We start from the raw sequence: 23509 nt of genomic DNA, 5'->3' as shown, positions 1-23509 counted from the left end.
AAAACATGCCAGGCCTAATCATACAGAAAAAAGCAGATACATAAATCCAACGGTAGCATAATGTAAAGCACATTACCTTTATGAAACATGATCGCTTACATCGCTTGGACACTACGTTTACCGAGACTATAAATAAAGATAAAGATACACTTGTGTGACGATGACTCATCGAAAGCAATACACGCGCAACTGTACTTTCCTCTATAATCATGGCATGTCTGTTTTCTCATCACGCTGCTGCATGTAATGATGTCAACGACAACGTAGAGCCCACATGATGTCACGCCTGCTCCTTCCTGACTAACACAGACAGAACAATAGCGCAACCCCTGAGGGCTTTTCTGAGACATAGCCCAAAGGTCAACATATGCAACACATCCTCCAGGGAACTGAATCACACTTTAGTGTGTGTGTGTGTGTGTGTGTGTGTTGTGTGTGTGTGTGTGTGTGTGTGCATACATGTGTGTATATGTCTGGTATGTCAGCAGCGGAAGGGGCCAGACCATTCTAGGGCCGGGCCCCATCAGTGGGGTGGACGGCTGATATATTAAAGCCTCACTCAGCACCTGTCTCATTGTGGTCTAATTGGGCCCTGAAGGCTCTATACTGTAGGTTCCAGGCTTTACTCAGCTGGGCCTCACCCGAAGAAAGCCCTGGATCAAGGTTGTCCCTAATGAATGTAAGAGGTGTGCTGTGCCATCTTGTGGACTGGTTGCAGCACTATGTAAAAAAAAATACATTTTTTTGCTCTAGATGGCAGGAAATGGCAGTTACAGGTATTAAAAATGTAAATATCTGGTATTTACCCCTCTCTGGGCTTTCCTTGGAAATCTGTCAATTTGTTGATTGAAAAGTTATTGTAAATATTGTAGGCAATTTATACGTTTTCTTGCTCCCTTATAATTATCTGTGTTTTCATTTTATATCTGTTTTTGTGAGAGATGCGTCCACTTTCTTTTGTTTCCCAGCGCATCAATTGAAGGGTGTTGCTCTACTCTGTTGCGGCAAAACCGCGTGCGGTTCTCATTTCAGAAGTCATCCACTCTGGATGATATTTAATGAAACAATGTGGGTAAAGAACCTTGGTCAAGAACTGCCTGGTGGCTGGCCCACTGTGGGAGTCAAACAACACATGTTCTGGTCACCAACTTCTCTATCTCACTACTTAAATAATCATATATTTTTTGATAATCCATTTCCCTGCACATCCACACTCTCCTTCTATCTCCCTACACACCCTGATGCTGCAGCTGGCTGCTCCTCCAGGAGTGCCTGGCTGTTCTCTGGGTCCTGAGAGTCTTCATGGCCCTCTGTCTCCCCAGCCTGGGCCCCTGCTCCCTGGGCCTCGTCCTCTGTAGCTGTGGCCTCCCCCTGGCCCTGAGCTGCTCCAGCTCCCTCCTCCTTCTCCCGCTCCTCCTCAGGCTCAGAGCTGTCCGCCTCCTCCTCCTCTACCTCCCCCTTCTCCTCCTCACTGGATTCCTCCTCACTTGAGGTAGTCTCATACCTGGACATTAACAACAGCACAAACAGCATCAGTGAGAGTACAGATGTTGGAAGAGCATTGAAATGATCAAATAAGTCCATTCAGCCCCATGTGGGCTGGCCATTGGCCTAACATAACATTTTTGTGTAACATCTTGGAATCACTAACATCTGTGACCAGTGAGAACATGGCTTGGTCATGGGGTAGATGGTTCATGGAAAGGCGTATATTTAGATGGTAGTTCATGAAAAGGTATGTGTGTTTGTAAGTTTTTGTCACTGTCAAGGAACTTCTATAGGGCCCTTAATCAGAAAGACTAAGGTCAGATTGGCTAAGGTCTGGCATGGAATCGTGTTCCTTCATGGATGTTTGTGGACCTTTTGTTCAGGGGCCACAGAATTCCAGAAGGAGAAGGGCAAATAGAGGCAGTGTAAGGAGAGGTCATGGGATCAGGGTCTGAAGGAGGGAGGTCTGTGCTATGTTCTCATGGCAATGTGTGTGTGTGTGTGGGTGTTCTTAAAGTTGGGTTGTGATGAGGGACATGGAGGGTATGGATGGAGAAAACATCTGAACAGAGGTATACAGCATGCACTTCCTGGTATGGGTCAAAGGTTAGGGACAACCATAACCAGGCTATTCCATTTTTTATATGACACAGTGAACCCTTTAAAAAGGTGAGAATATTTCCATTCACAGAACAGCTAATTAGCAATAATATACAGTTGAAGTTAGAAGTTTACATACACTAGTTTTTCAACAACTACACAAATGTCTTGTTAACAAACTATAGTTTTGGCAAGTCGGTTAGGACATCTACTTTGTGCATGACGCAAGTAATTTTTCCAACAATTGCTTACAGACAGATTATTTCACTTATAATTCATTGTATCACAATTCCAGTGGATCAGAAGTCTACATACACTAAGTTTACTGTGCCCACACATTTTCTATAGGATTGATGTCAGGGCTTTGTGATGGCCACTCCAATACCTTGACTTTGTTGTCCTTAAGCCATTTAAGCCACAACTTCGGAAATGTGTTTGGAGTCATTGTCCATTTGGAAGACCCATTTGCGACCAAGCTTTAACTTCCTGACTGATGTCTTGAGATATTGCTTCAATATTTCCACATAATTTTCCTCCCTCATGATGCCATCTATTTTGTAAAGTGCACCAGTCCCTCCTGCAGCAAAGCACCCCCACAAAATGATGCCGCCACCCACTTGCTTCACGTTTGGGATGGTTTCTTCAGCTTGAAAGCCTCCACCTTTTTCCTCCAATGGTCATTATGGCCAAACAGTTCTAGTTTTGTTTCATCAGACCAGAGGACATTTCTCCAAAAAGTACGATCTTTGACCCCATCTGCAGCAAACCGTAGTCTGGCTTTTTTATGGCGGTTTTGGAGCAGTGACTTCTTCCTTGCTGAGTGGCCTTTCAGGTTATGTCGATATAGGACTCGTTTTACTGTGGATATAGATACTTTTGTACCTGTTTCCTCCAGCATCTTCACAAGGTCCTTTGCTGTTGTTCTGGGTTTGATTTGCACTTTTCGCACTAAAGTACTTTCATCTCTAGGAGACATAACGCGTCTCCTTCCTGAGCGGTATGACGGCTACGTGGTCCCATGGTGTTTATACTTGCGTAGCATTGTTTGTACAGATGCACGTGGTACCTTCAGGTGTTTGGAAATTGCTCCCGATGATGAACCAGACTTGTGGAGGTCTACATTTTTTTCCATGACATCCATGACATCCTTCTCTGGAATTTTCCAAGCTGTTTAAAGGCACAGTCAACTTAGGTATGTAAGCTTCTGACCCACTGAAATTGTGATACAGTGAATTATAAGTGAAATAATCTGTCTGTAAACAATTGTTGGGAAAATTACTTGTGTCATGCACAATGTAGATGTCCTAACCGACTTGCCAAAACTATAGTTTGTTAACAAAAAATGCGTGGAATGGTTAAAAAACGAGTTTTAATGACTCCAACCTAAGTGTATGTAAACTTCCAACTTCAACTGTATTTATAAAAAATATAAATGGGGGAATTGATAGATTGATTTGATAGAATCCACAAACTATTTGCAATATTAAAGATGTTCCACCCCCTAAATAAAAAAATAAAAAAACATCTTCAGAAATGTTAATTTTGATCAGCTTACACAATTATTATAGTTTGTTGCATCATGATACGAGTCTCCCTTTGAGCTGTTATCTGAATGAACCTCATCAGGTAAGAAATCAAAGAATCAGTACATCAGTAGATCCATTCTGATTGTGTTGTCTGTTATAGTTTTGATGAGAGGGGCGGGCTGCTGTCTGCTGTCCCGCCCAGCAATGTGTTATGGCCAGGCTATAGTAATTATGTGTGTGCTGGTGGGAGGGCCAGTCAGCAGGTAGTGTATTTGTAGCACATGGGAATGTGTGAAACTTACTCCTCAGCCTGAAGTGTCCCCATTTGTGCCAGCAAATAGCTAGCTTTTTGCGTGGCAGTGACTGTTAAGAAGCTTCAGGAGGATGGTCACATTTGCTAGCAAGGCAGAGGTCCTGGGTTTGAGCCTTGGTGTGAGCTGAATCAGGAGGAAGCAGTAATGGCTAAGTCCTTTACATACACTAACTATAGCACTAATGATAAGTCCTTTACTTATACTAACAATAGCACTAATGCTAAGTCCTTTACATATACTAACTATAGCACTAATGCTAAGTCATTTACTTATACTAACTATAGCACTAATGCTAAGTCCTTTACTTATAATAACTATAGCACTAATGCTAAGTCCTTTACTTATAATAATTATAGCACTAATGCTAAGTCCTTTACATATACTAACTGTAGCACTAACGCTAGGCCAGCCTGTTCTAATCACACAGACAGGAGAGAGGCCTTTGACAATCAGAACACAGCTGAATCAGAGAGCATCACACACATACACACACAAGCATGCACACACACCCACACAGTGTCAGAGTGAGGGCAATGTGTCTATGGGACAGACAGGATGAAAGATGGAGCAGATAGACAAACAGAGAAAGAGTGAGCAGAAGGCCAGAACACCACAGGCTGTTTGAGGAGTGTGAAGAAATACAGATGCCGTATCTTAATTTGATCATACCATTGCAGGAATTTTCCTGAATTTTTCAGTCTTGATTTGCCCTAATGAAAATTAAGATTAAGATTAAAATAACTTTATTGGTCAATTGCACACAAGGTCCAACCGAAATATTACTTCTGCTTTTAACCCACCCCTCTGAAAGACACACACATATAGACATACAAGTTTATTTGGATGGCTGCGGGGGGCTGCCACAATGGGCGCCCGGGGAGCTGTTGTTGTGGGGGGTTAAAAGGGAAAGGGGGATACTTAGTCAGTTGTCTGACTGAATGTAACTGAAATGTGTCTTCCGCATTTAACCGAACCCCTCTGAATCAGTTAAGTGCCTTGCTCATGGTTTCTGGCTCGCGTCTCTAACTGCAAGGCTACCTTACAGAAAATGTCCATTAAAACAACATAAGAATACATTTCCCTGCTGTATGAAACTGGCTAAAATTAAGATATGGCATCTGTAGTGTTCTACAATGGGCTGGTCAAAACAAGCCTTGTGATTGATTACCTGTGCCTATGTTTGTCCTGTACAACCGTGGTCCTTCGGCAGGTGCTGAAATTCATACTTTTAATGCAAACTTGTAACAAATACAACCAACTTTTTTCAGATTTGTGTTGCTCAATTCCGCGTGAATGCACGTGTGCCAACTGAATCGTAGTTTATGTGCAAATTAGGAAAAAGTCGGTGGTTGTTTTCAATAAAAGTTTGAATTAAAAGTCTGAATTTCAGCACCCCGTGGAAGGTCCACGGTTGTACAGGACAAACATAGGCACAGGTAAGCATTTTCCGAATTGATTAGTGTTGATTGAAGGTGACTCAATGTTGTTGCTAGAAAATCATGCGGCCATTTATCAAAACTCAAAACTCTGCCTCGATATAAGAGAATGGAGTTGACCGTTTCTCAGCTAGGAGTTCCCTTCCCTCAGAACAGCTTCAATTTGTCAGGGCATGGACTCTACAAGGGGTTCCAAAAGCGTTCCAAAAGGATGCTGGCCCATGTTGACTCCAATGCTTCCTACAGTTGTGTCAAGTTGGCTGGATGTCCTTTGGGTGGTGGACCATTCTTGATACACACGGGAAACTGTTGAACATGAAAAACTCAGCAGCGTTGTAGTTCTTGTCACAAACCGGTGTGCCTGGCACCTACTACCATACCTCGTTCAAAGTCACTTAAATATTTTGTCTTGTCCATTCACCCTTTGAAACGTACACATACACAATCCATGTATTAATTGTCTCAAGGCTTAAAAATCCTTCTTTAACCTGTCTCCTCCCCTTCATCTACACTGATTGCAGTGGATTTACAAGTGTGGGATCATAGCTTTCACCTGGATTCACCTGGTCAGTCTATGTCATGGAAAGAGAAGATGTTCTTCATGTATACTCAGTTTATATTAGCAATCTCCTGCAAGACACCCCAGCCTTCTACCTGCATCTCAAGCGGGTGGTCTCTGTAGTGTATGGTACTGTCGGGAGCCAGTCGGAGTTAACACACAGCTCCATGCTGCGCCGACTGTGCAAGGTTTGTTGTGGAAATAAATAGTCTACATATTTTGATATTAGAGCTAATGGACCCATTCCCAGGACAGCAGGAAAAGATGGAACAACATCCTGACAGGGTCCGACTTCAAGAACCACCCGCCAGTTCCGGCTAAACGGCTGACTAGGCCCCATTAGATGCATACTTCAAAGGCTGCATAATGAATGGCAAAGTGCACATTAATGTTTACAACCAATAGTGGATGATGGAAATAAATAAATCGTGTAAATTTTATGATTACAATAATTCCCTTTTCTGTAAAATGGTCCGGCAGTAGGCTACAAGTGTTGGTATTTCTGCTTGATGAGCGTGATTATTGATGCGCTAAATTCAGCACGGCGGACAGCGCCATCACTGTCAGCAGCACTAGCAGTGCCTGCCCATAGCAATGATGCAAATTGAATGAACGACCAGTAGGTTTGAATGATAACGACGCCAATCGACCAGCTGGCTTGGCCTGCAACCATAGATTTGTGTCAAAACTATATTTTTGTGGAGGGATGAAATAGTAGCCTATGAATACATTTATCAAACTAGCGTTATTTATTTAATTGGTAAAGAAATTGTACACTCAGGGTTGTGCTCAGCTCCGCCTCGTACTTACAACCGCAACACAGCCGTGCTAAAAAAGTCATTTAGCACGCCCTCTTGTGTACAATTGCTTTAGTCAAAGTTGATTTGATTTGATTTGAAATACTATAGAACCATATAGTATTGTATGCCGAATTCATTATGCTATACGTACTATAGCATAAACAACATATGCTAAATATAGTTCTGCAATGCATAATGTATACAGTATAGTAAAAAGAAAATTGCAACTAACAGTACATGTATATAGGCTACACCTACATACAGCACTGTACGAGCTTTACCCTCCGTTGACTCCCACAAACTTTAGGTTCTTCTTGGCTCCTCCTCTGTTCCCCTGTTTGTCAGCAGCATCGTTCTTCTTCATGATGGATTTCAGACCTAGAGAACGAGAGAGAGCCAGAGAGAGAGACAGAGAGAGAGAGACAGAGCGAGGCAGATATAGATACAGAGAGGGAGGGAGAGAGAGAGAGATATAGATACAGAGAGAGAGTTGTCAGGCCTCTGGGAAATAGGGTAGTGTGTGCTTTCCATCTTCAGCACGTACAGGGTCTCTTGTGTCCACACACACACACACACACCATATGGATACACTAATCACCTACTCTATATAAATCTGAAACAGATGTTTGACCCAGCAGAAAGTGCACAAGAAGATTCTAACAGCATCAAGGAGGATAACAACATGACATTACAACACCTGCTCCAGTCACTACTCAGTAAACAAAAGGGTACAGTAAGGGTACAGTATTGTTCCCTGTGGTACAAAACGATCCAAATACACAATGTACCAGAGATATGATCTCTTATGGTACCTTTACATGTGCGGATAATCTAGTATAATGGTACATTTTTGTACACAATATTTTGAATATAAAGGTGCAATCATTGGAGGCGTGGCTTTCAGTTAGTTATTTTTGGCCACCTGTGAGTGGAAGTGTTTACGTGGTCTATGGTTATGTTAATTGAAGTACGAGCATGTCCGCTGCCAGTTCTGAAGTATTTATAAAGGCTCACATAAGAGCGTGTGACAATAGAGAGCTGTAATTAATATTGTAGTGACCTTAACCTAACATTGAACAACCTTGCAAAGAGGTACAGATCACTTGGTGTAATGGCTAAGGTGTTGGCTTAACAGTCACTGGACACAGGTTCCAGTCCTGGTTGTGATTACCACCTGAATGGTGGCAGGTACCCTAGTGCTTAAGAGTGTTGGGCCTGTAACAGAAAGGTTGCTGGTTTGAATCCACACGCTAACCAGGTGAAAAATATGTTGAAATACCCTTGAGCAAGGCACTTAACCCTAATTGCTCAAGGGTCACTATCAATAATGTCTGATCCTTGACCCCAGGGTGAGTGGGATATACCAAAATGCGAGAAGAAAAAAATCCAGTTCACACATGTGTATAATACAAACTTGTACATGTGTTAGCATCCTGTCACGTTCTGACCATCGTTCGTATGTGTTTTCCTTGTTTTAGTGTTGGTCAGGACGTGAGCTGGGTGGGCATTTTATGTTGTGTGTCTGGTTTGTCTATTTCTATGTTTGGCCTGATATGGTTCTCAATCAGAGGCAGGTGTTAGTCATTGTCTCTGATTGGGAACCATATTTAGGTAGCCTGTTTTGTGTTGGGTTTTGTGGGTGATTGTTCCTGTCTCTGTGTTTTGCACCAGATAGGGCTGTTTTTGGTTTTCCACGTTTATTGTTTTTGTTAGTTTATTCATGTCTAGTGTCTTTATAAAAAAACACGAATAACCACCACGCTGCGTTTTCGTCCACCTCTCTTTCACCAGAAGGAAACCGTTACAGAATCACCCACCACAACAGGACCAAGCGGCGTGGTGACGGGCAACAGCAAAAGCAGCAGCAGGAGAGGCAACAGAGGCAGCAGCAGCAGCAGCAGCAGCAGTGGGAGAGGCTGCACTACTTGGAGAAATGGACTTGGGAGGAGATTCTAGATGGGAAAGGACCCTGGGCAGAGCCAGGGGAATATTGCCGCCCCAAAGCCGAGCTGGAGGCAGCAAAAGCAGAGAGGCGGCATTATGAGGAGCTAGCACGGCAGAGCGGATGGAAGCCAGAGAGTCAGCCCCAAAAATGTATTGGGGGGCACAGGGGGGGGCACAGGGAGAGTGTGGCAGAGTCAGGAGTCAGACATGAGCCAACTCCCCCTGTTTATCGTAAGGAGCCAAGGAGGAAACCAGAACCAGAGCCGGTGTTGGAGGTGAGCGAAGCAGAGACGGTGAAGGAGTTAATGGGGAGATTGGAGGATAGAGATATGAGGGAGTTGCTGTGTTGGTTGCATGAGACACGGAATTCACCCGACGGAGCATGTCCGGGATTTGATGACACCTGGGTCAGCTCTCCATACTCGTCCTGAGGTGCGTGCTAGTTGTCTGGTGAAGACTGTGCCAGCCTCACGCACCAGGCCTCCTGTTCATCTCCCTAGCCTTGCACGTCCTGTACCATCTCAGCACTACAGTGCTCCTAGCAGTGCTAACCGTGGCGAGCGTGGTGCTGGTCAGGCACCGTGTTATGCGGTAGTTCGCACGGTGTCCCCAGTACGCGTGCTTAGCCCGGTGCGCTACATCCCAGCTTCCCACATCTGCCGGGCTAGGGTGAAGATCCAGCCAGGGCGGTTAGTGCCAGCCCTGCTCTCAAGATCTCCAGTACGCCTTCACGGTCCGGTCCATCCAGTGCCACCTCCACACACCAGCCCTCCGGTGGCAGCTCCCCGCACCAGGCTTCCTGTGCGTGTCCTCGGCCAAGTACCACCAGTGCCAGCACCACGCATCAGGCCTACAGTGCGTCCCGCCTGTCCAGCGCTGCCGGAGCCTTCCTCCTCTCCAGCGCAGCCGGAGTCTCCCGCCTGTTCGGCGCTGCCAGAGCTCCCGCCCCTCAGTCCAGAGGCGCAAGAGCCCCTCATTCCAGAGGCGCCAGAGTTCCTTAGTCCAGCGCTGCCAGAGCCTTCCTCTCCAGCATTGCCGGAGCTTCCCGTCTGCCAAGCGCCATCTGAGCTACCCGTCTCTCCAGCGTTGTCGGAGCTTCCCGTCTGCCCAGCACCGCCAGTCTGCCCAGCGCCGCCAGTGCCGCCAGTCTGCCCCAGCGCCGCCAGTGCCGCCAGTCTGCCCAGTGCCGCCTGTCTGCCCAGCGCCGCCAGTGCCGCCAGTCTGCCCAGCGCCGCCAGTGCCGCCAGTCTGCCCAGCGCCGCCGGTGCCGCCAGTCTGCCCAGCACCGCCGGTGCCGCCAGTCTGCCCAGCGCCGCCAGTCTGCCCAGCGCCGCAAGTGCCGCCAGTCTGCCAGGATCAGTTAGATCCGCCAGTCTGCCAGGATCCGCCAGTCTGCCAGGATCCGCCAGTCAGCCAGGATCCGCCAGTCAGCCAGGATCCGCCAGAACTTCCAGTCAGCCAGGATCCGCCAGTCAGCCAGGATCTGCCAGGATCCGCCATTCAGCCAGGATCTGCCAGTCAGCCAGGATCTGCCGGAAACACCAGCCAGCCAGGATCTGCTAGATCCATCAACCTGCCGGAGCTTCCTCTCAGTCCCGAGCTTCCTCTCAGTCCCGAGCTTCCCCTCAGTCCCGAGCTTCCCCTCAGTCCCGAGCTTCCCCTCAGTCCCGAGCTACCCCTCAGTCCCGAGCTACCTCAGTCCGGAGCTGCCCCTCAGTCCAGTGGGGCCCGTTGTTAGGTTTCCTAGGCCAAGGTTAGCGGCGAGGGTCGCCACTCAAGGGACGTTAAGGAGGTGGACTAAGACAATTATGGAGTGGGGTCCACATCCAGCGCCAGAGCCGCCACCGCGGACAGATGCCCACCCAGACCCTCCCCTATAGGTTTAGGTTGTGCGTTCGGAGTCCGCACCTTGGGGGGGGGGGGGGGGGGGGGGGGGAGTACTGTCACGTTCTGACCATCGTTCGTATGTGTTTAGCTGGGTGGGCATTCTATGTTGTGTGTTTGGTTTGTCTATTTCTATGTTTGGCCTGATATGGTTCTCAATCAGAGGCAGGTGTTAGTCATTGTCTCTGATTGGGAACCATATTTAGGTAGCCTGTTTTGTGTTGGGTTTTGTGGGTGATTGTTCCTGTCTCTGTGTTTTGCACCAGATAGGGCTGTTTAGGTTTTCGCACGTTTATTGTTTTTGTTAGTTTATTCATGTCTAGTGTCTTTATTAAAAAACATGAATAACCACCACGCTGCGTTTTGGTCCGCCTCTCTTTCACCGGAAGGAAACCGTTACACACCCACCTAATTATTATATAATTTGTTACATTGGTGTCAGAAGTGGGATGGCGGAGAGCCATGGGTTTTGACTAATGGTTTACGGCTTATGTCAGAATTTACTTTTTGTAGCAGGTTCTGAGAATTTACACAGCAGGTTAGGATAATTAACATAACAGGTTAAGAGAATTAGGTTAAGGTTAGGAAAAGGGTTAGAGTTAGCTAAAATGCAAACATGTTAAACTTTTGACATAAGATGTATACCATCTAGACATGACTAGAGGCTCGTACATGTAAGGGACTTGGTATAGAGAATTTAAAAAATAAATGTAACCTTTATTTTTACTAGGCAAGTCAGTTAAGAACAAATTCTTATTTACAATGACGGCCTACCGGGGAATAGTGAGTTAACTGCCTTGTTCAGGGGCAGAACAACAGATTTGTAACTTTTCAGCTTGGGGATTTGATTCACAAATATCTAATGATACAATGGATGTACCTTATAGGGTAGTGTTTGTTGAAATGGCATTTTTGCATCTACCTATCAATTTTGAGATTTGTTGATATTTTGGTCCAAAAGTAATATTATAAAATAACTAATAAACATTAAAATGTCAGAAACTTGATGAAAAAAAAAATATATACTACTGTCATAAACATTTGAATGATTTAAAAAAAGAATTACAACGTACATACATAAATATTTTCAAAGCTCACTACATCACATTACACATCATTTAAAAGCACTTTTCATAGAGAATGTTACAAACTGGACTGTATTTTATAACTTATTTTGAAGAGACGGTAATGGGGTCTAAATAAGGAGTGTCCTGTCCTTTGGTCTGATATGTGTGTTTGGAAACATGCGAATGCAAGACCAAGTCAAGCTTCACTGCTTGACCAAGACGGTGGGAAGGATAATTGGTATAAATCAAGAATCAGCCACGAAATCCATCCTCCTAAGACTTGAAAGCATTTTACAGGTCAGTACTCATCCCCTACACTCAAAACTCAGTTACAACAGCAGGACAATGGGAAAGAGGCTTCTTCAAAAGAAAATCAAAACAGATAGATATGGGGACTCTTTCATTCCAACAGACATTAGGCTGTTGGTCCCTCCAGTATACAGCATATTGCACTTCCACTTTAAACGTGTAGCTATGGCACATGACCAAATTCATTTCCCCCTGGTGGGATAATGAAGTTGATCTGAATCTGAATCTGTTTGGTAGTCTAAATCCAGTGTACATGTCTTCGACTGCCAATTTAAGCCAGACCTTTTCTCAAATGTCAATGACGCTCTCCAGAACAATCAATAGCTGAACGCACAGCGCAGAGGGGTGGATGGTGGGGGGGGTGGGGGGTCACAATCAAAGGTCACGCTGTTGTGTATGCTCTCCCCACTGACATTCACATGAGCTACAGTATGTGTGCTCTAGCTTCTGGGCCAAAACACAAGGAGAAGAAGAGAGGTGAGAGGGGGAAGAAGGAGGGAATGGGGGGGGGGGGACGAAACTGCATATTTGATCTGTTCTTGGAGGTCATCCAACAACGCCATTTAGCCTGCTCCGTTACATGTGTTCCTCCACTAGCCCTCACAATCAATAGCCATCACAAACACATGGAGGCCCCTGGCCTATCAGAGTCAATGGAGGATTCCTCTGACCTGACCCACTGTAGACAGAGACAGGCCATGGGCTCTTTGTGCCAAGACAGGAGACAGCTCAGCATCATGGAGATGAAGCTATCGAAGAGGCGTGACCTCATGGTACACAACGCCTGAGCATGTTGGAGGAGAGGGTTTGAAAGTGTGTCCACATGTGACTGGGGAACGTTAGAATATCAGCAAATCAAATTTCATTTGTCACATGCTTCTGTAAACAACCAACGTAGACTAACAGCGAAATGCTTACTTTGGCCCAGTCTGAGATGAAAGTGGGACATACATGTAGAGCGGATTTGATTCCAGCCTGGACCACATATGTACTTACTATATTAACTTCATTGATACTGTACAAAAACATTGACCTACCTTGTTGTTTGCTGGCAGCTGCCTTCTGTCCAGGGGAGTAGAAGGCAGACAGGGCACTGAGGGAGCTGACCAGCTGGCTCTGGATGGAGCTCATCTTAGACAGACCTGACTTCCCCGTTGCCTTCCCCGCTAAAGGCTTCCCTGCAGCGGGCGCACCCTGCCCTTCTGCAGGCTTCTGGGCACTCGGGCTGGTGGTCTCCTGCTTGTCTGGCTTGTCCTGGCTGCTACCTAGCTGGGCCCACTGCTCATTGATCAGCCCTGTGAGGCGCGTCACCACCTGGCCCAGGGCTGGGTTAGACCCCTGGCGAGGGGCCTGGGCCAACGCTGGGTTGGACCCCCGACGAGAGTCCTGTGACTGGGGCTGGGCCTGCTCCGACTCCTTCTGACCCATCTGGGTCTGGCTGGAAGAGGGAGTGGGTGCTACTTCTGGGCTCTCTGGGGCTGGAGATTCTATGACCGCACTTCCTGTGACCGTACTCTCTGTAACTGTGTTTTTTACCACCTCACTCTCAGTTGCCAAGTTCTCTGTGGCTGCACTCTCTACGACTGTACTCTCTGTGGTCATACTCTGTGTAACAACACTTTCAGTCAATGTCATTTGTTCAACGACAGTCTCCTCTACTACCACTACTTGTCTCTTCACCATACTTCCCGTGACCACATTCTCTGTGACCACATTCTCTGTGACCACATTCTCTGGGACCACATTCGCTGTGACCCCATTCTCTTTGTCCACAATTTCTATAACCACAAAACGTACTGCACTCTCAGCGATCTCACCCTCTTTAACCACACTGCGTGAGACGACACGTTCTGCTTCCACAATTTCTGTGACCGCACTTTCTATGGCCGCACTTACTATGGCCGCACTCTCAATCTCTATTTCTCTATGGTGGTTATTGCTAGTCTCAACTCTGTCTCCCTCTGTCTCTGTCTGCTGATATGCACTCTGTGCTACCACTGTCTCTGTCACCTGGTCAACTGTACCCACTCTTTCTGTCTCTGTCCCCCTGTCCACACTGTTAGCCCTATGTCTCGCTGGTCTCACTGGACGTACATGTGCTGTCTGTGTTTGTGTCTCTGTCACCTGGTCTACACGGACTCCTGTCTGTGTCTCTGTCACTGTCACCCGGTTCACAGTATCCACTGTCTGTGTCTCTGTTCCCCGGTCCACACTGTTGGCCCTATGTCTCGCTGGTCTCACTGGACGTGCAGGTGCTGTCTCTGTTGACTGATCTACACTGACGACTGTCTGCGTCTCTGTCTCTGTCACCTGGTCTAAGCTGTCTCCGGGCAGTGTCTCTGTCACCTGGTCCACTGTGTCCACTCTCTCTGTCTCTGTTCCCCGATCCACACTATTAGCACGTGGTCTGACTGGACATACAATGACCATCTCTGTCTCTGTCACCTGGTCTTGAGTGTCAAACCGCTCCGTCTCTGTCCCCTGTTCCACACCACCAGCCCCCTCTCCGGTTAAACAGATGACTATCCTTTCTGTATCCGTGCCCTGCTCCACCATATCCGCCCTCTCTGTCTCTGTCTCCTGACTTGCACTTCCCACTCTCTCCGTCTCGGTCTGCTGGTCCACACTGGTCCTCCTACTTGTCTGTCTCTGCCTGAACACCTCCTCCCCGCCTCCTGTCCCTCCCACGCTCAGCTGCAGTATCCTCTCCTCCTTCATCATGTTCTCCTCTACCTGTTGTTTCAGGAGACTGTTCGTTCTCTCCAGGTCTTCGCTAGCCTGACTTAGCTTAGCCTCTAGCGCTACTAGCTTAGCCTGGAGCTGTTCGACACTGAGATGGTGCTCCTCACCACTGACACTGACTCCCTCTGTGACTTGCACAAACACTCTGCTGTCTAGAGGTTCTGGTGCTTTCGGTGTTGCAATGTTCTCTAGTTGCTCTGTTTGCCTTTCCTCTGCGTACACTAATGGATTCAGAAATGTTTGTCTATCTAGTCCCTCTGCTGTCTGTATTTGTCTCTCTGGTTCCTGTGCTGCTAAAAGCCTATCTGGTTCTTCTTCTTGCGCGGTACTCTTTAAGGATTCCTGTTGCGTTTCTGCCTCTGACACGGTGCTCTCTGCTCTCCCAGGATACACTGCTGCTTTAGCCCCCGGCGGCTGAGAGGCTGGCCCGGGATCAGTGCTTGGGGCTGGGGAGGGTGAGGCACTTTGTGGGTGGGCTGGAGGCTGTGGCTTGGTTTGAACCTGCAGCCTGAGGATTAGCTGCTCTCTCTCCACCCTCAGTGAGCAGATCTGGGACTTGAGCTCTGGGATGGTCCTCACCATGTCCTCCAGCTCTCTGACCCTCTTCAGGGCTGCGGTGATCTGCTGGTGCAGCCCCGACCGGTCCTGGGGAACAGCACGGATCACGTTCTCAGATGAGACGTTCTCCGTTCTTTCATCCCCGGACTCAGAGGCCTTCCTGTGCGGGATGGTGACTGGCATGCTGGACGTCCGAAGGAGGTTGGGCCTCCCCAGGGGCTGTTCGCCTAACACCCAAGGCCCAGCACCTGCCTCCTCCCTGGGCCTGGCAGATTCAAAGCTACTCCCTTGCACCCTGCTGTTCTGGCTAAGAATACCCGATGTGCCACCGTCACTGGGTCTAAAATCCAAGATCTGCTGGACATCAGTAATTCTGCCCCGGGGCTTGGGCCCTAGGGTGGAGGACCAGGTGTCCTTAGGGGCCGGCCTGGCTCCATGTCCTAGCAGGCTGAAGTTCCTGGGCAGGGTGCTGAACTTAGGAGGGCCTCTGGCCTTGCGCTGGATGTGCACCCTCTTGATGGTGTTGCCTTTCTCGATATCGTCCACATACTTGAGGAAATCAAGGTCCAGGTGGAAGCCGTAGGGGGTCTCTACGGAGTAGGGCAGCTGCTTCCTCTGACCCCCACCTCCACTCTCTCCTCCGGATCTAGGGTAGCCATTTTCTGCAACATGATGAGAGAGTTTTTAGTATTCACAGTCATCCCCATGCATTCAGGAACATGCTGTACAGTACTGTCCGACCTTGGGTAAAACACGAAGCTCATCAGCGATGATGTTTTGGGGGGGATGCAGATTTTTGGGTGGGGCTTTCGCTGAAGACATCTATTTTTGGTCTACTGATACAGTACTAGTGAAAGCCCAGTGAACTACTTTTGTGAAAGAATGCAAACTAAAAGTTTTTGTGTGTTTACCAGCATTTGTAACTTGAGTCTGATAATTATCCGTACAAAACCGTTAATCTGATAATACTTGTGGAATATAGATGTTGAATGTTGGAGGACAGGGTTTTGTTCTTTCTGGATTCCATTAGAATGTCAATCACAGAGAAAGGGGCAGGGCAACATCTCTTACAATTCCAACTACTGAAACCTGTAAAATACTGTTCTTAATGATACAACTCACTGAAAGAAAAGTTGAAAAAATAAATTCTATATCGGTCTGCTAATACTAGTAAATGCCCAGTGCACAACTTTTCAAGGAATGCTGCAGCACCCTCAGCACCCCTACTTCCCCCACTATGGGTGAAATACAGTGAGCTCCAAAAGTATTGGGACAGTGGCACAGATTTGTTGTTTTGGCTCTGTACTCCAGCACTTTGGGGTTAAAGTGTAGACTGTCAGCTTTCATTTGAGGGTATTTTCACCCATATTGCGTGATCCTTTTAGTATTTACAGTACTTTTTGTACATAGTCCCCCCCATTTTAGGGGACCAAAAGGATTGGGACAAATTCACTTATATGTGTATTAAAGTAGCAAAAGCTAATTATTTGTTCACATATTCCTAGCACGCAATGACTGCATTAAACGTTTGACTGTATAAACTTGTTGGATGCATTTGCTGTTTGTTTTGGTGGTGTTTCAGAGTATTTTGTGCCCAATATAAATGAATGGTAAATAATGTATTGTGTAATTTTTGGAGTCAGGTTTATTGCAAATAAGAATAGAATATGTTTCGAAATACTTCTACATGAATGTGGATGCTACCATGATTATGGATAATTCTGAATGAATCCTGAATAACGATAAGTGGGAAAGTAACAGATGCATGAATACCATACCACCACACGGAAAGACGAGATTCTCATGAACACAATGGTGACATGTCTGAAGGTAACACGTTACCAGAACACAAAAGATTATAGTAACCTAGGCAGCCGATACAGTCACGGTACCCGTGGACCAACTCTTAGATTAAAGCATCCTCCATTCAGGCTCAAAGGCATCAATTTCCTCCTTAACTAGCTTTAATTGCAGGGAAAATATGCGTATTCTTTATTATTAAACACCATTCTCCACTATCCTTTCTGTATTTTTTGGCAAACATCCTAAGTTGTCCTTTTAAGGAGTAACGGTAGGCTCCTGAAGAGTACATCTCGGGCTAGTCAAAGAGGATCGTTTCATCTACCTAGCATTTTTATGATTGTCAGAGTAGAGCAAGCCACTATCTGGGTATGTGTATTTGATGGTCTAATGATTGCTGATGATTTATTTATACTGGTAAAACCAAAAGGAACTGGCAGTTGTTTAAAAATATATATTTGTTCAGAATTCCCTGCTCGGTGACGTGGATGTGGGGGAGGGTATTCGTGACAGGTGTGCCTTCTACCCAGCTCTATGGCAAGGTACGGGCAGGTTCGAGGGTGCCTCCTTTCAATCTGGTTCCTTCACCAAGACAGAGCTGAGTAGTTGAGCAGGGCAAACAACTCTCACAAACCATAACATTGAAATGTCAAATACAAACGTTTTATCTCACAGCAGAGGATAAGAAGAGGACTCCCTCGTCATTGATTGTTTTGTACAGGTGATATTGTTCGCTAGTGGCTGTGAAATGCTAACGGCTCAGTCAAACAGACATTTTGAGTCCATTGATCTGTTCTCTTGGTACTTGTAGTGTTAATGGTCACGTTAATAAATGTTATGCTTTTTGGGCATTGCCTTGGTTATGCTAACTACAGTAGGTGCTTTATTGCTAAGCTCCCTACTTCTGTTAGTTGTTTTGTTTGCTTGCCATGCTATGTAGACATTGATGAATTAGCCTGCTATATCTTCATCTTACCATGCTGCATGCTATTGCTTTCTAACTGCTGCTATATTTATTCAGAACGCATTTTTATGCTTATTTCATTTGCATATTGCCATTGATTAACAGACAATTGCATGATGTATATTCATTGCTGTTATTGCTCATTATTATTCACTCCACGGTCTACTTTTCGATAAACCTTATTCCATACAATGCCTACCAAGTCTCAATTCAATACAAGTCCCATGTCAGTGACTGTCAATCATTCTCTGCCATGTATCATCTCCATTACCTGAATCTATAAAGACTCTTAAACGGAACTACATCTCTGCCTCCGTCAGCTATTTAACTGTAGTCCCACAGTAGGTGGACATCACCATAGCACTCTTCTAAACCTCAATCAGTTACAATCTTGTTACTGAAGAATATTGTGAAAGTTTTATTAGGGGAGGACATGCAGGAAATGTATTAAAGCACTGTGTGTGTGTGTGTGTGTGTGTGTGTGTGTGTGTGTGTGTGTGTGTGTGTGTGTGTGTGTTGTGTGTGTGTGTGTGTGTGTTGTGTGTGTAAGTAACCATTTTGTGACATGCTGTCTTGAAGAAATGTTTGGGATGTGGTCAATTGTTCTGAATGGTATGTGTTGAGTCTGACCAGGGCACTTATTTATGTGGCAATATTCAATATGTTCATTATGTAAAGCCATTGCAATGTACTTTTGTTTTCAATTGGTTTGTTTGGAGAGGCTTTGCTGGTTTGAGGTCCAGACAGTTATTGGCAGCACCCTCCAAAAGGGTGACTGTTTTTAAGTAAAGTCCATTTGTATTTCTAAAATCTATTGTTCGTGTAAATGCAGTGTAGCTGTTATTTGTTTTCTACCATCGGAAGTACAGCATTGCTTGTCACTTTTTTGGTAATCTCACAAAGTTGGTTCGCTGAATCTCTGTGAAAGCACCATTTCAGAAGGCTAGTGGAAGTAGCATCCAAGTCATTTTGGTGTACTCTTGTTAATGTGTTACTCATGTGTCATTAAACATACTAGTTATGTCCATGAAAACACTAGTGTATACTACAGTAAATAGGCACAAAAAAACCTAGTAAATACTATGGTATGCTACGGTATTTAGACCATAGTATACTGTACTATTTTCATGTGGGTTAGCTGTAAATGGATAACAGGTTTGATGTTTGAACTAGGACCACAATGGAAATGCATTTTTAAAAAATGTTGTGTTATGCTTCACAAATGTCTAAATGCATTATATCAACATTTAAATAGTCCAAATCGATTAAGGGTATACTCGTGTGGAGTATAGTATTCTACCGTATACTACAACATTCTATAGTCTAATCAATCAAACACTACGTGATCGAGGGATACTACAGTGCGTAGGATTCTACACCTTCCTCAAAATAATTATCCCGAAGTCTGGCAGATGGCGACATTGTCGTTTCATCTTACTGTCCAAAATATATAGTTACTTTGAAACACCCTTTCCCACCACCATACTAGTGGCTAATGCAACTTCCTGATGTTGCGCCCCCACGTTCAGCCAGAGGTAGACAACAGACTGCTGCAACCTTATTGGCTGAACGTGATACACAACCCCCGGGACTAGCATTCCTAGGCATTAGCCACTCTAGCATGGTGGCTAATTGTCAGCCTGAATGTTTTAGGAATGAACTGATCCATGGGTGATACGAGTGTTTTGCCTGCTGTATACACTGCCTCTGGACGGTAAAGATGTTGTGTTGTCACGATACCAGAATTTTGACTTGGATACCAATACCAGGTTAAGGATCATAATACTCTATACCGAAATGACACTCGATACCAAAACGATACTCATATACTGACACGATACTCATATACTGACACGATATTCATGTAATGAAACGATACCATGGGAAAAAACAAACAAAAAATGTATTAGCTAAAGTCACAGAATAACCACTGGGCTTAATTATTTTTTTTACATTGAACAATGTTAACTGGTATAACAAATACAATGTATTCTATTATATAATCAATTTCTTGCAACAAAAGAATGAACACCATACTAAATCAGAATACCTCCAATTTTCCATATGCAAAACCATACATTTAAACTGTTTCAAAAATGTAATTTGATACATATCAGGGTTAATTTGCTAATCTATGGCCATAATATTGGGTCAAATGACATTAGACCTCTAATTCATGTCAGCTAACTCATTTAATGTATTAAATTAATAGTTTAGTTCCAAAACTACATACTTTGAAGCCCATTTCTGAAACTTCTATATTGCAGTCTACCATAAAAATACAATAGAATTTACACAGCATTCAATGATTCCAAGAGTGCATTCACTTCCCAGGATGCCCAGGGCTGCTGGCTGGTGCTAGTGGCTACTGCTAGAAAGCCCAGACAAATGCGAAGTATTGCTGTCAAATTAAGTGCATTTCACATGACTTTTGGTTTTTGTAATCATATACCGAAAAGAAGTCTAATCTCTGGATTTCACATGAATGTCAGGGGTGTAGCCATGGGTGGGCCTTGGAGGGCCTAGGCCAACCCACTGGGGAGCTAGGACCTGACAATCAGAATTATTTTTTCCCCCACAAAAGGGCTTTAATACAGACAGACATACTCCTCAGCAAACTCTTGCTTCATTTTTTTTGCTAGGTTAGCCCTCGTCTGATCTGTAAACAAAGTTTTCCCATAGTTCACTTCTGGAGCCAGTTTTGTCAAGCTGTGGGCGTGGAGGTATGTTTTCGTTAGAAGCCATGCTGTCTGCATTTTCTATGCTCTTGCTTGCGTCTCAAACGTGTCCTGCGCTGTGTCCCTCGATCGTGTAGTACGCACTACATGATCGAGGGATACTACAGTTCACTACAGTAGCATACCACGCTGCATCCCACTGCTGGCTTGCCACTGAAGCTAAGCAGGGTTGGTTCTAGTTGGTCCCTGGAGGGGAGACCAGATGCTGTTGGAAGAGGTGTTGGAGGGCCAGTAGGAGCACTTTTTCCTCTGGTCCCCCCAAAAATATCTTAATGCCCCAGGGTGGTGATTGGGGACATTGCCCTTTGTAAGGCGCTGTCTTTTGGATATTAAACAGGTGTTCTGACTCTCTGTGGTCACTGAAGAGCCCATGGCACTTATAGTAGAGAAGGGGGGTTAACCCCGGTGTCCTGGCTAAATTCCCAAGCTGGCCTTCATACCATCACGGTCGCCCAATCATCCCCAGCTTACAATTGGCTCATTCATCCTCTCCCCTGTAACTCTTCTCCAGGTTGAGAATGTGTTCTCAGTCAACTTACCTTGATAAATAAAAACTACAGAATTATATAGTAATCTGGTATTTTTATGTGGGTTTACTTACCACTTTTCTTGTCCATCGCTGTAGTAGTTCAGGGTCATGGGCTTACTTCTCTCTAGTCAGAGTTGACAACCTGGAAACGAGAATAGAAGTCTGTGAGCCACTGAAATAACACTGAATATCGACACTGGCCAACTGGTTTTAATACAACCTCTGTATAGTCTTAAACATATTTGTGTTGGAAAGAGATAAGAACGTAGCGTAGCCTGTGAAATGACTGTTTCTCATTGTGTTCTACCAGTGACCCGTGATAACTATTTGTTGGTAATGACAACCTCTCCCCTGTGTTATTGTCTAACGGAGAGGGAGAGATCCTCGGTGGCCATATAAAACCACCACAACACTCACAAGGGCTACAGTTTCATCCAGCTAAGTAGGAAAATGTTCCATCTGGGTGCCATTTTGTGCTGTTTGTTCCAGTTGGAGCTGCCAAGAAACCAGAGCCCCTGTTTTTTTACGAGGGCTTTGGGTGAGGCAACAGGGATGGGAAAACAACTGAGATTTCAAAACTTTTAGAGGCTTATGCAAAGATTTTAAATGTAATATCCAATCATACGAATAACACACAGCCCAGGCTAGAACTCTCCCACAGCCTTAAGTGGGCTTTCCATATTGAACCCATTTTCAATAGCTACGTTAACTCGACAGCAAAACATAAATGCCAAAGCAATTTAGCAAATAAGCACACATTCACACAATTGCCATGCTAATTTGTTCCGGTTACAAAATATCTGCTCCTTAGGAGGATACAGTTACTAGCCGGGAGCATTGATTTAATGAGAGTTTGAGTGTGGTCTTGAACCCGGCAGGCGGGATTCAATTTCAGTGCAATATAAACTACGGTTAGATAAAGAAAAACATGGATGCTACCTGTATCAATCCTTATGATTGCTTTGTCATTTTAAATGTGTTATCATGGAAAACTGTAGGTTCCAAAGAACTTTCATTGTCATCTCTTAGTCCCTTTCCTACCATCACAAATCCCTTAATTATTCACAACACTTTTGAAGCCGAAGTCTATGAACAAATGGCAAGTGGCAATCTTCCCTTTGCACATTCTGCTTTGATGACTGTGGAGAGAACAGAGGAAGCATCTTTTTGCCCGGCAACAAATGTCCTGTGTCTGTACGAAGTACACACTGGGACGATGGTGCTGGGCAAAGACTGTGTGCTTAGATTAGAGGTAGGCTGTTTGCCATCAGAGTGTATCACAGGAATACACTACAGCACACAGGCACCGCGCTGGATGGCAAGGCCATCAATTAAAATGACAGCCAATCCACACAGGAACCTGATCATGTATCCATAACAACCAGCTGGAGCACTCCATAAATAATCCCCAAACACTGACAATAAAGCAATGTGGGATCAAGAGCAGATGTGTTTCTATCCACCGGTGTGTCTCTATCTTGTACAGTCATGGTTTTATCCACAGCCATCTATCCACATCGGCCCTACTTGCCTCCAGTTCAGCTGTGAGACAGAGACTTGCGGGGAGTGAGCTGTGAAACATTCTACGACTGTCATCTGAAACACGGGATCCTACTGACAGTGTACTCCCCTACCACACAGACAGCTACTGTAGCTAGTCCCCGGGATGTCGCCATGGGAGCAGGGGCATCCCTGTCCCTGACACTCCGAATCCTTAATGTGACGGCGGGGCAATCCGCATTCTGCTCGCTGACCTGGAGGCCTAAATGGCTCATTTGCGAGCGGAAGAATGCCGTTAATAATCACTGAGTAAAGTGTGAGGCTACGGACCCTACAGGCAATTACACACAGATCCTTACTAAAAACACAGGGACAGAAATTAAATAGAGAGAAGGGAGGGGGAGGGGGGGCGCAGGGAAGATGAGAAACAGAGGCTGGCCAGACCTGGACGAAGATACTTAGTGAGTCTCTCTCTCCAGCTGAATTTCCACCAACCTCCTTTTGAGGAATCTAAGAGCCTTTAATGGTGACAGTAACGTCACTTTAAAGGTGCCCCTCTCTGACGAGGGCCTTTGAGCTAAGTGAGAGCAGCTCACTGTGACGTGATGTTCAAAGGCGTGATGCAAATGCGCATCACTGCTGGGTGACACGTAGAACATCACTTCAATATGCTCATAGGCAGGCAGAGGAAACTGGGCCAGAGTGGGGGACCCATCACCTCACAACAGTAAATAAGAATAACAAGGCCACG

General features: G+C 45.4%; 1 protein-coding gene across 3 annotated transcripts in view; it reads right to left on the bottom strand.

Annotated features, from left to right (window-relative positions):
• The window catches only part of LOC109898144 (KN motif and ankyrin repeat domain-containing protein 4), a 96168-nt gene that overhangs the window by 6545 nt on the left and 66114 nt on the right, over window positions 1–23509 (bottom strand). For all 3 annotated transcript variants that reach the window (XM_020492967.2, XM_020492969.2, XM_020492970.2), the window contains exons 2-5: window positions 21331–21400; window positions 12965–15889; window positions 7005–7101; window positions 1238–1504 (exon numbers count right to left, since the gene is read on the bottom strand). In XM_020492967.2, coding sequence (XP_020348556.1) covers window positions 1238–1504; window positions 7005–7101; window positions 12965–15889; window positions 21331–21346 — 3305 coding nt within the window. In that variant the 5' untranslated portion in view covers window positions 21347–21400. The remainder of the gene's footprint in view (window positions 1–1237; window positions 1505–7004; window positions 7102–12964; window positions 15890–21330; window positions 21401–23509) is intronic.

Source organism: Oncorhynchus kisutch, linkage group LG10 (assembly GCF_002021735.2).
Source record: "Oncorhynchus kisutch isolate 150728-3 linkage group LG10, Okis_V2, whole genome shotgun sequence".
Lineage (NCBI taxonomy): Eukaryota > Metazoa > Chordata > Actinopteri > Salmoniformes > Salmonidae > Oncorhynchus > Oncorhynchus kisutch.
Note: the sequence above shows the minus strand (reverse complement) of the source record. Positions and strands in the feature narration are given on the sequence as shown.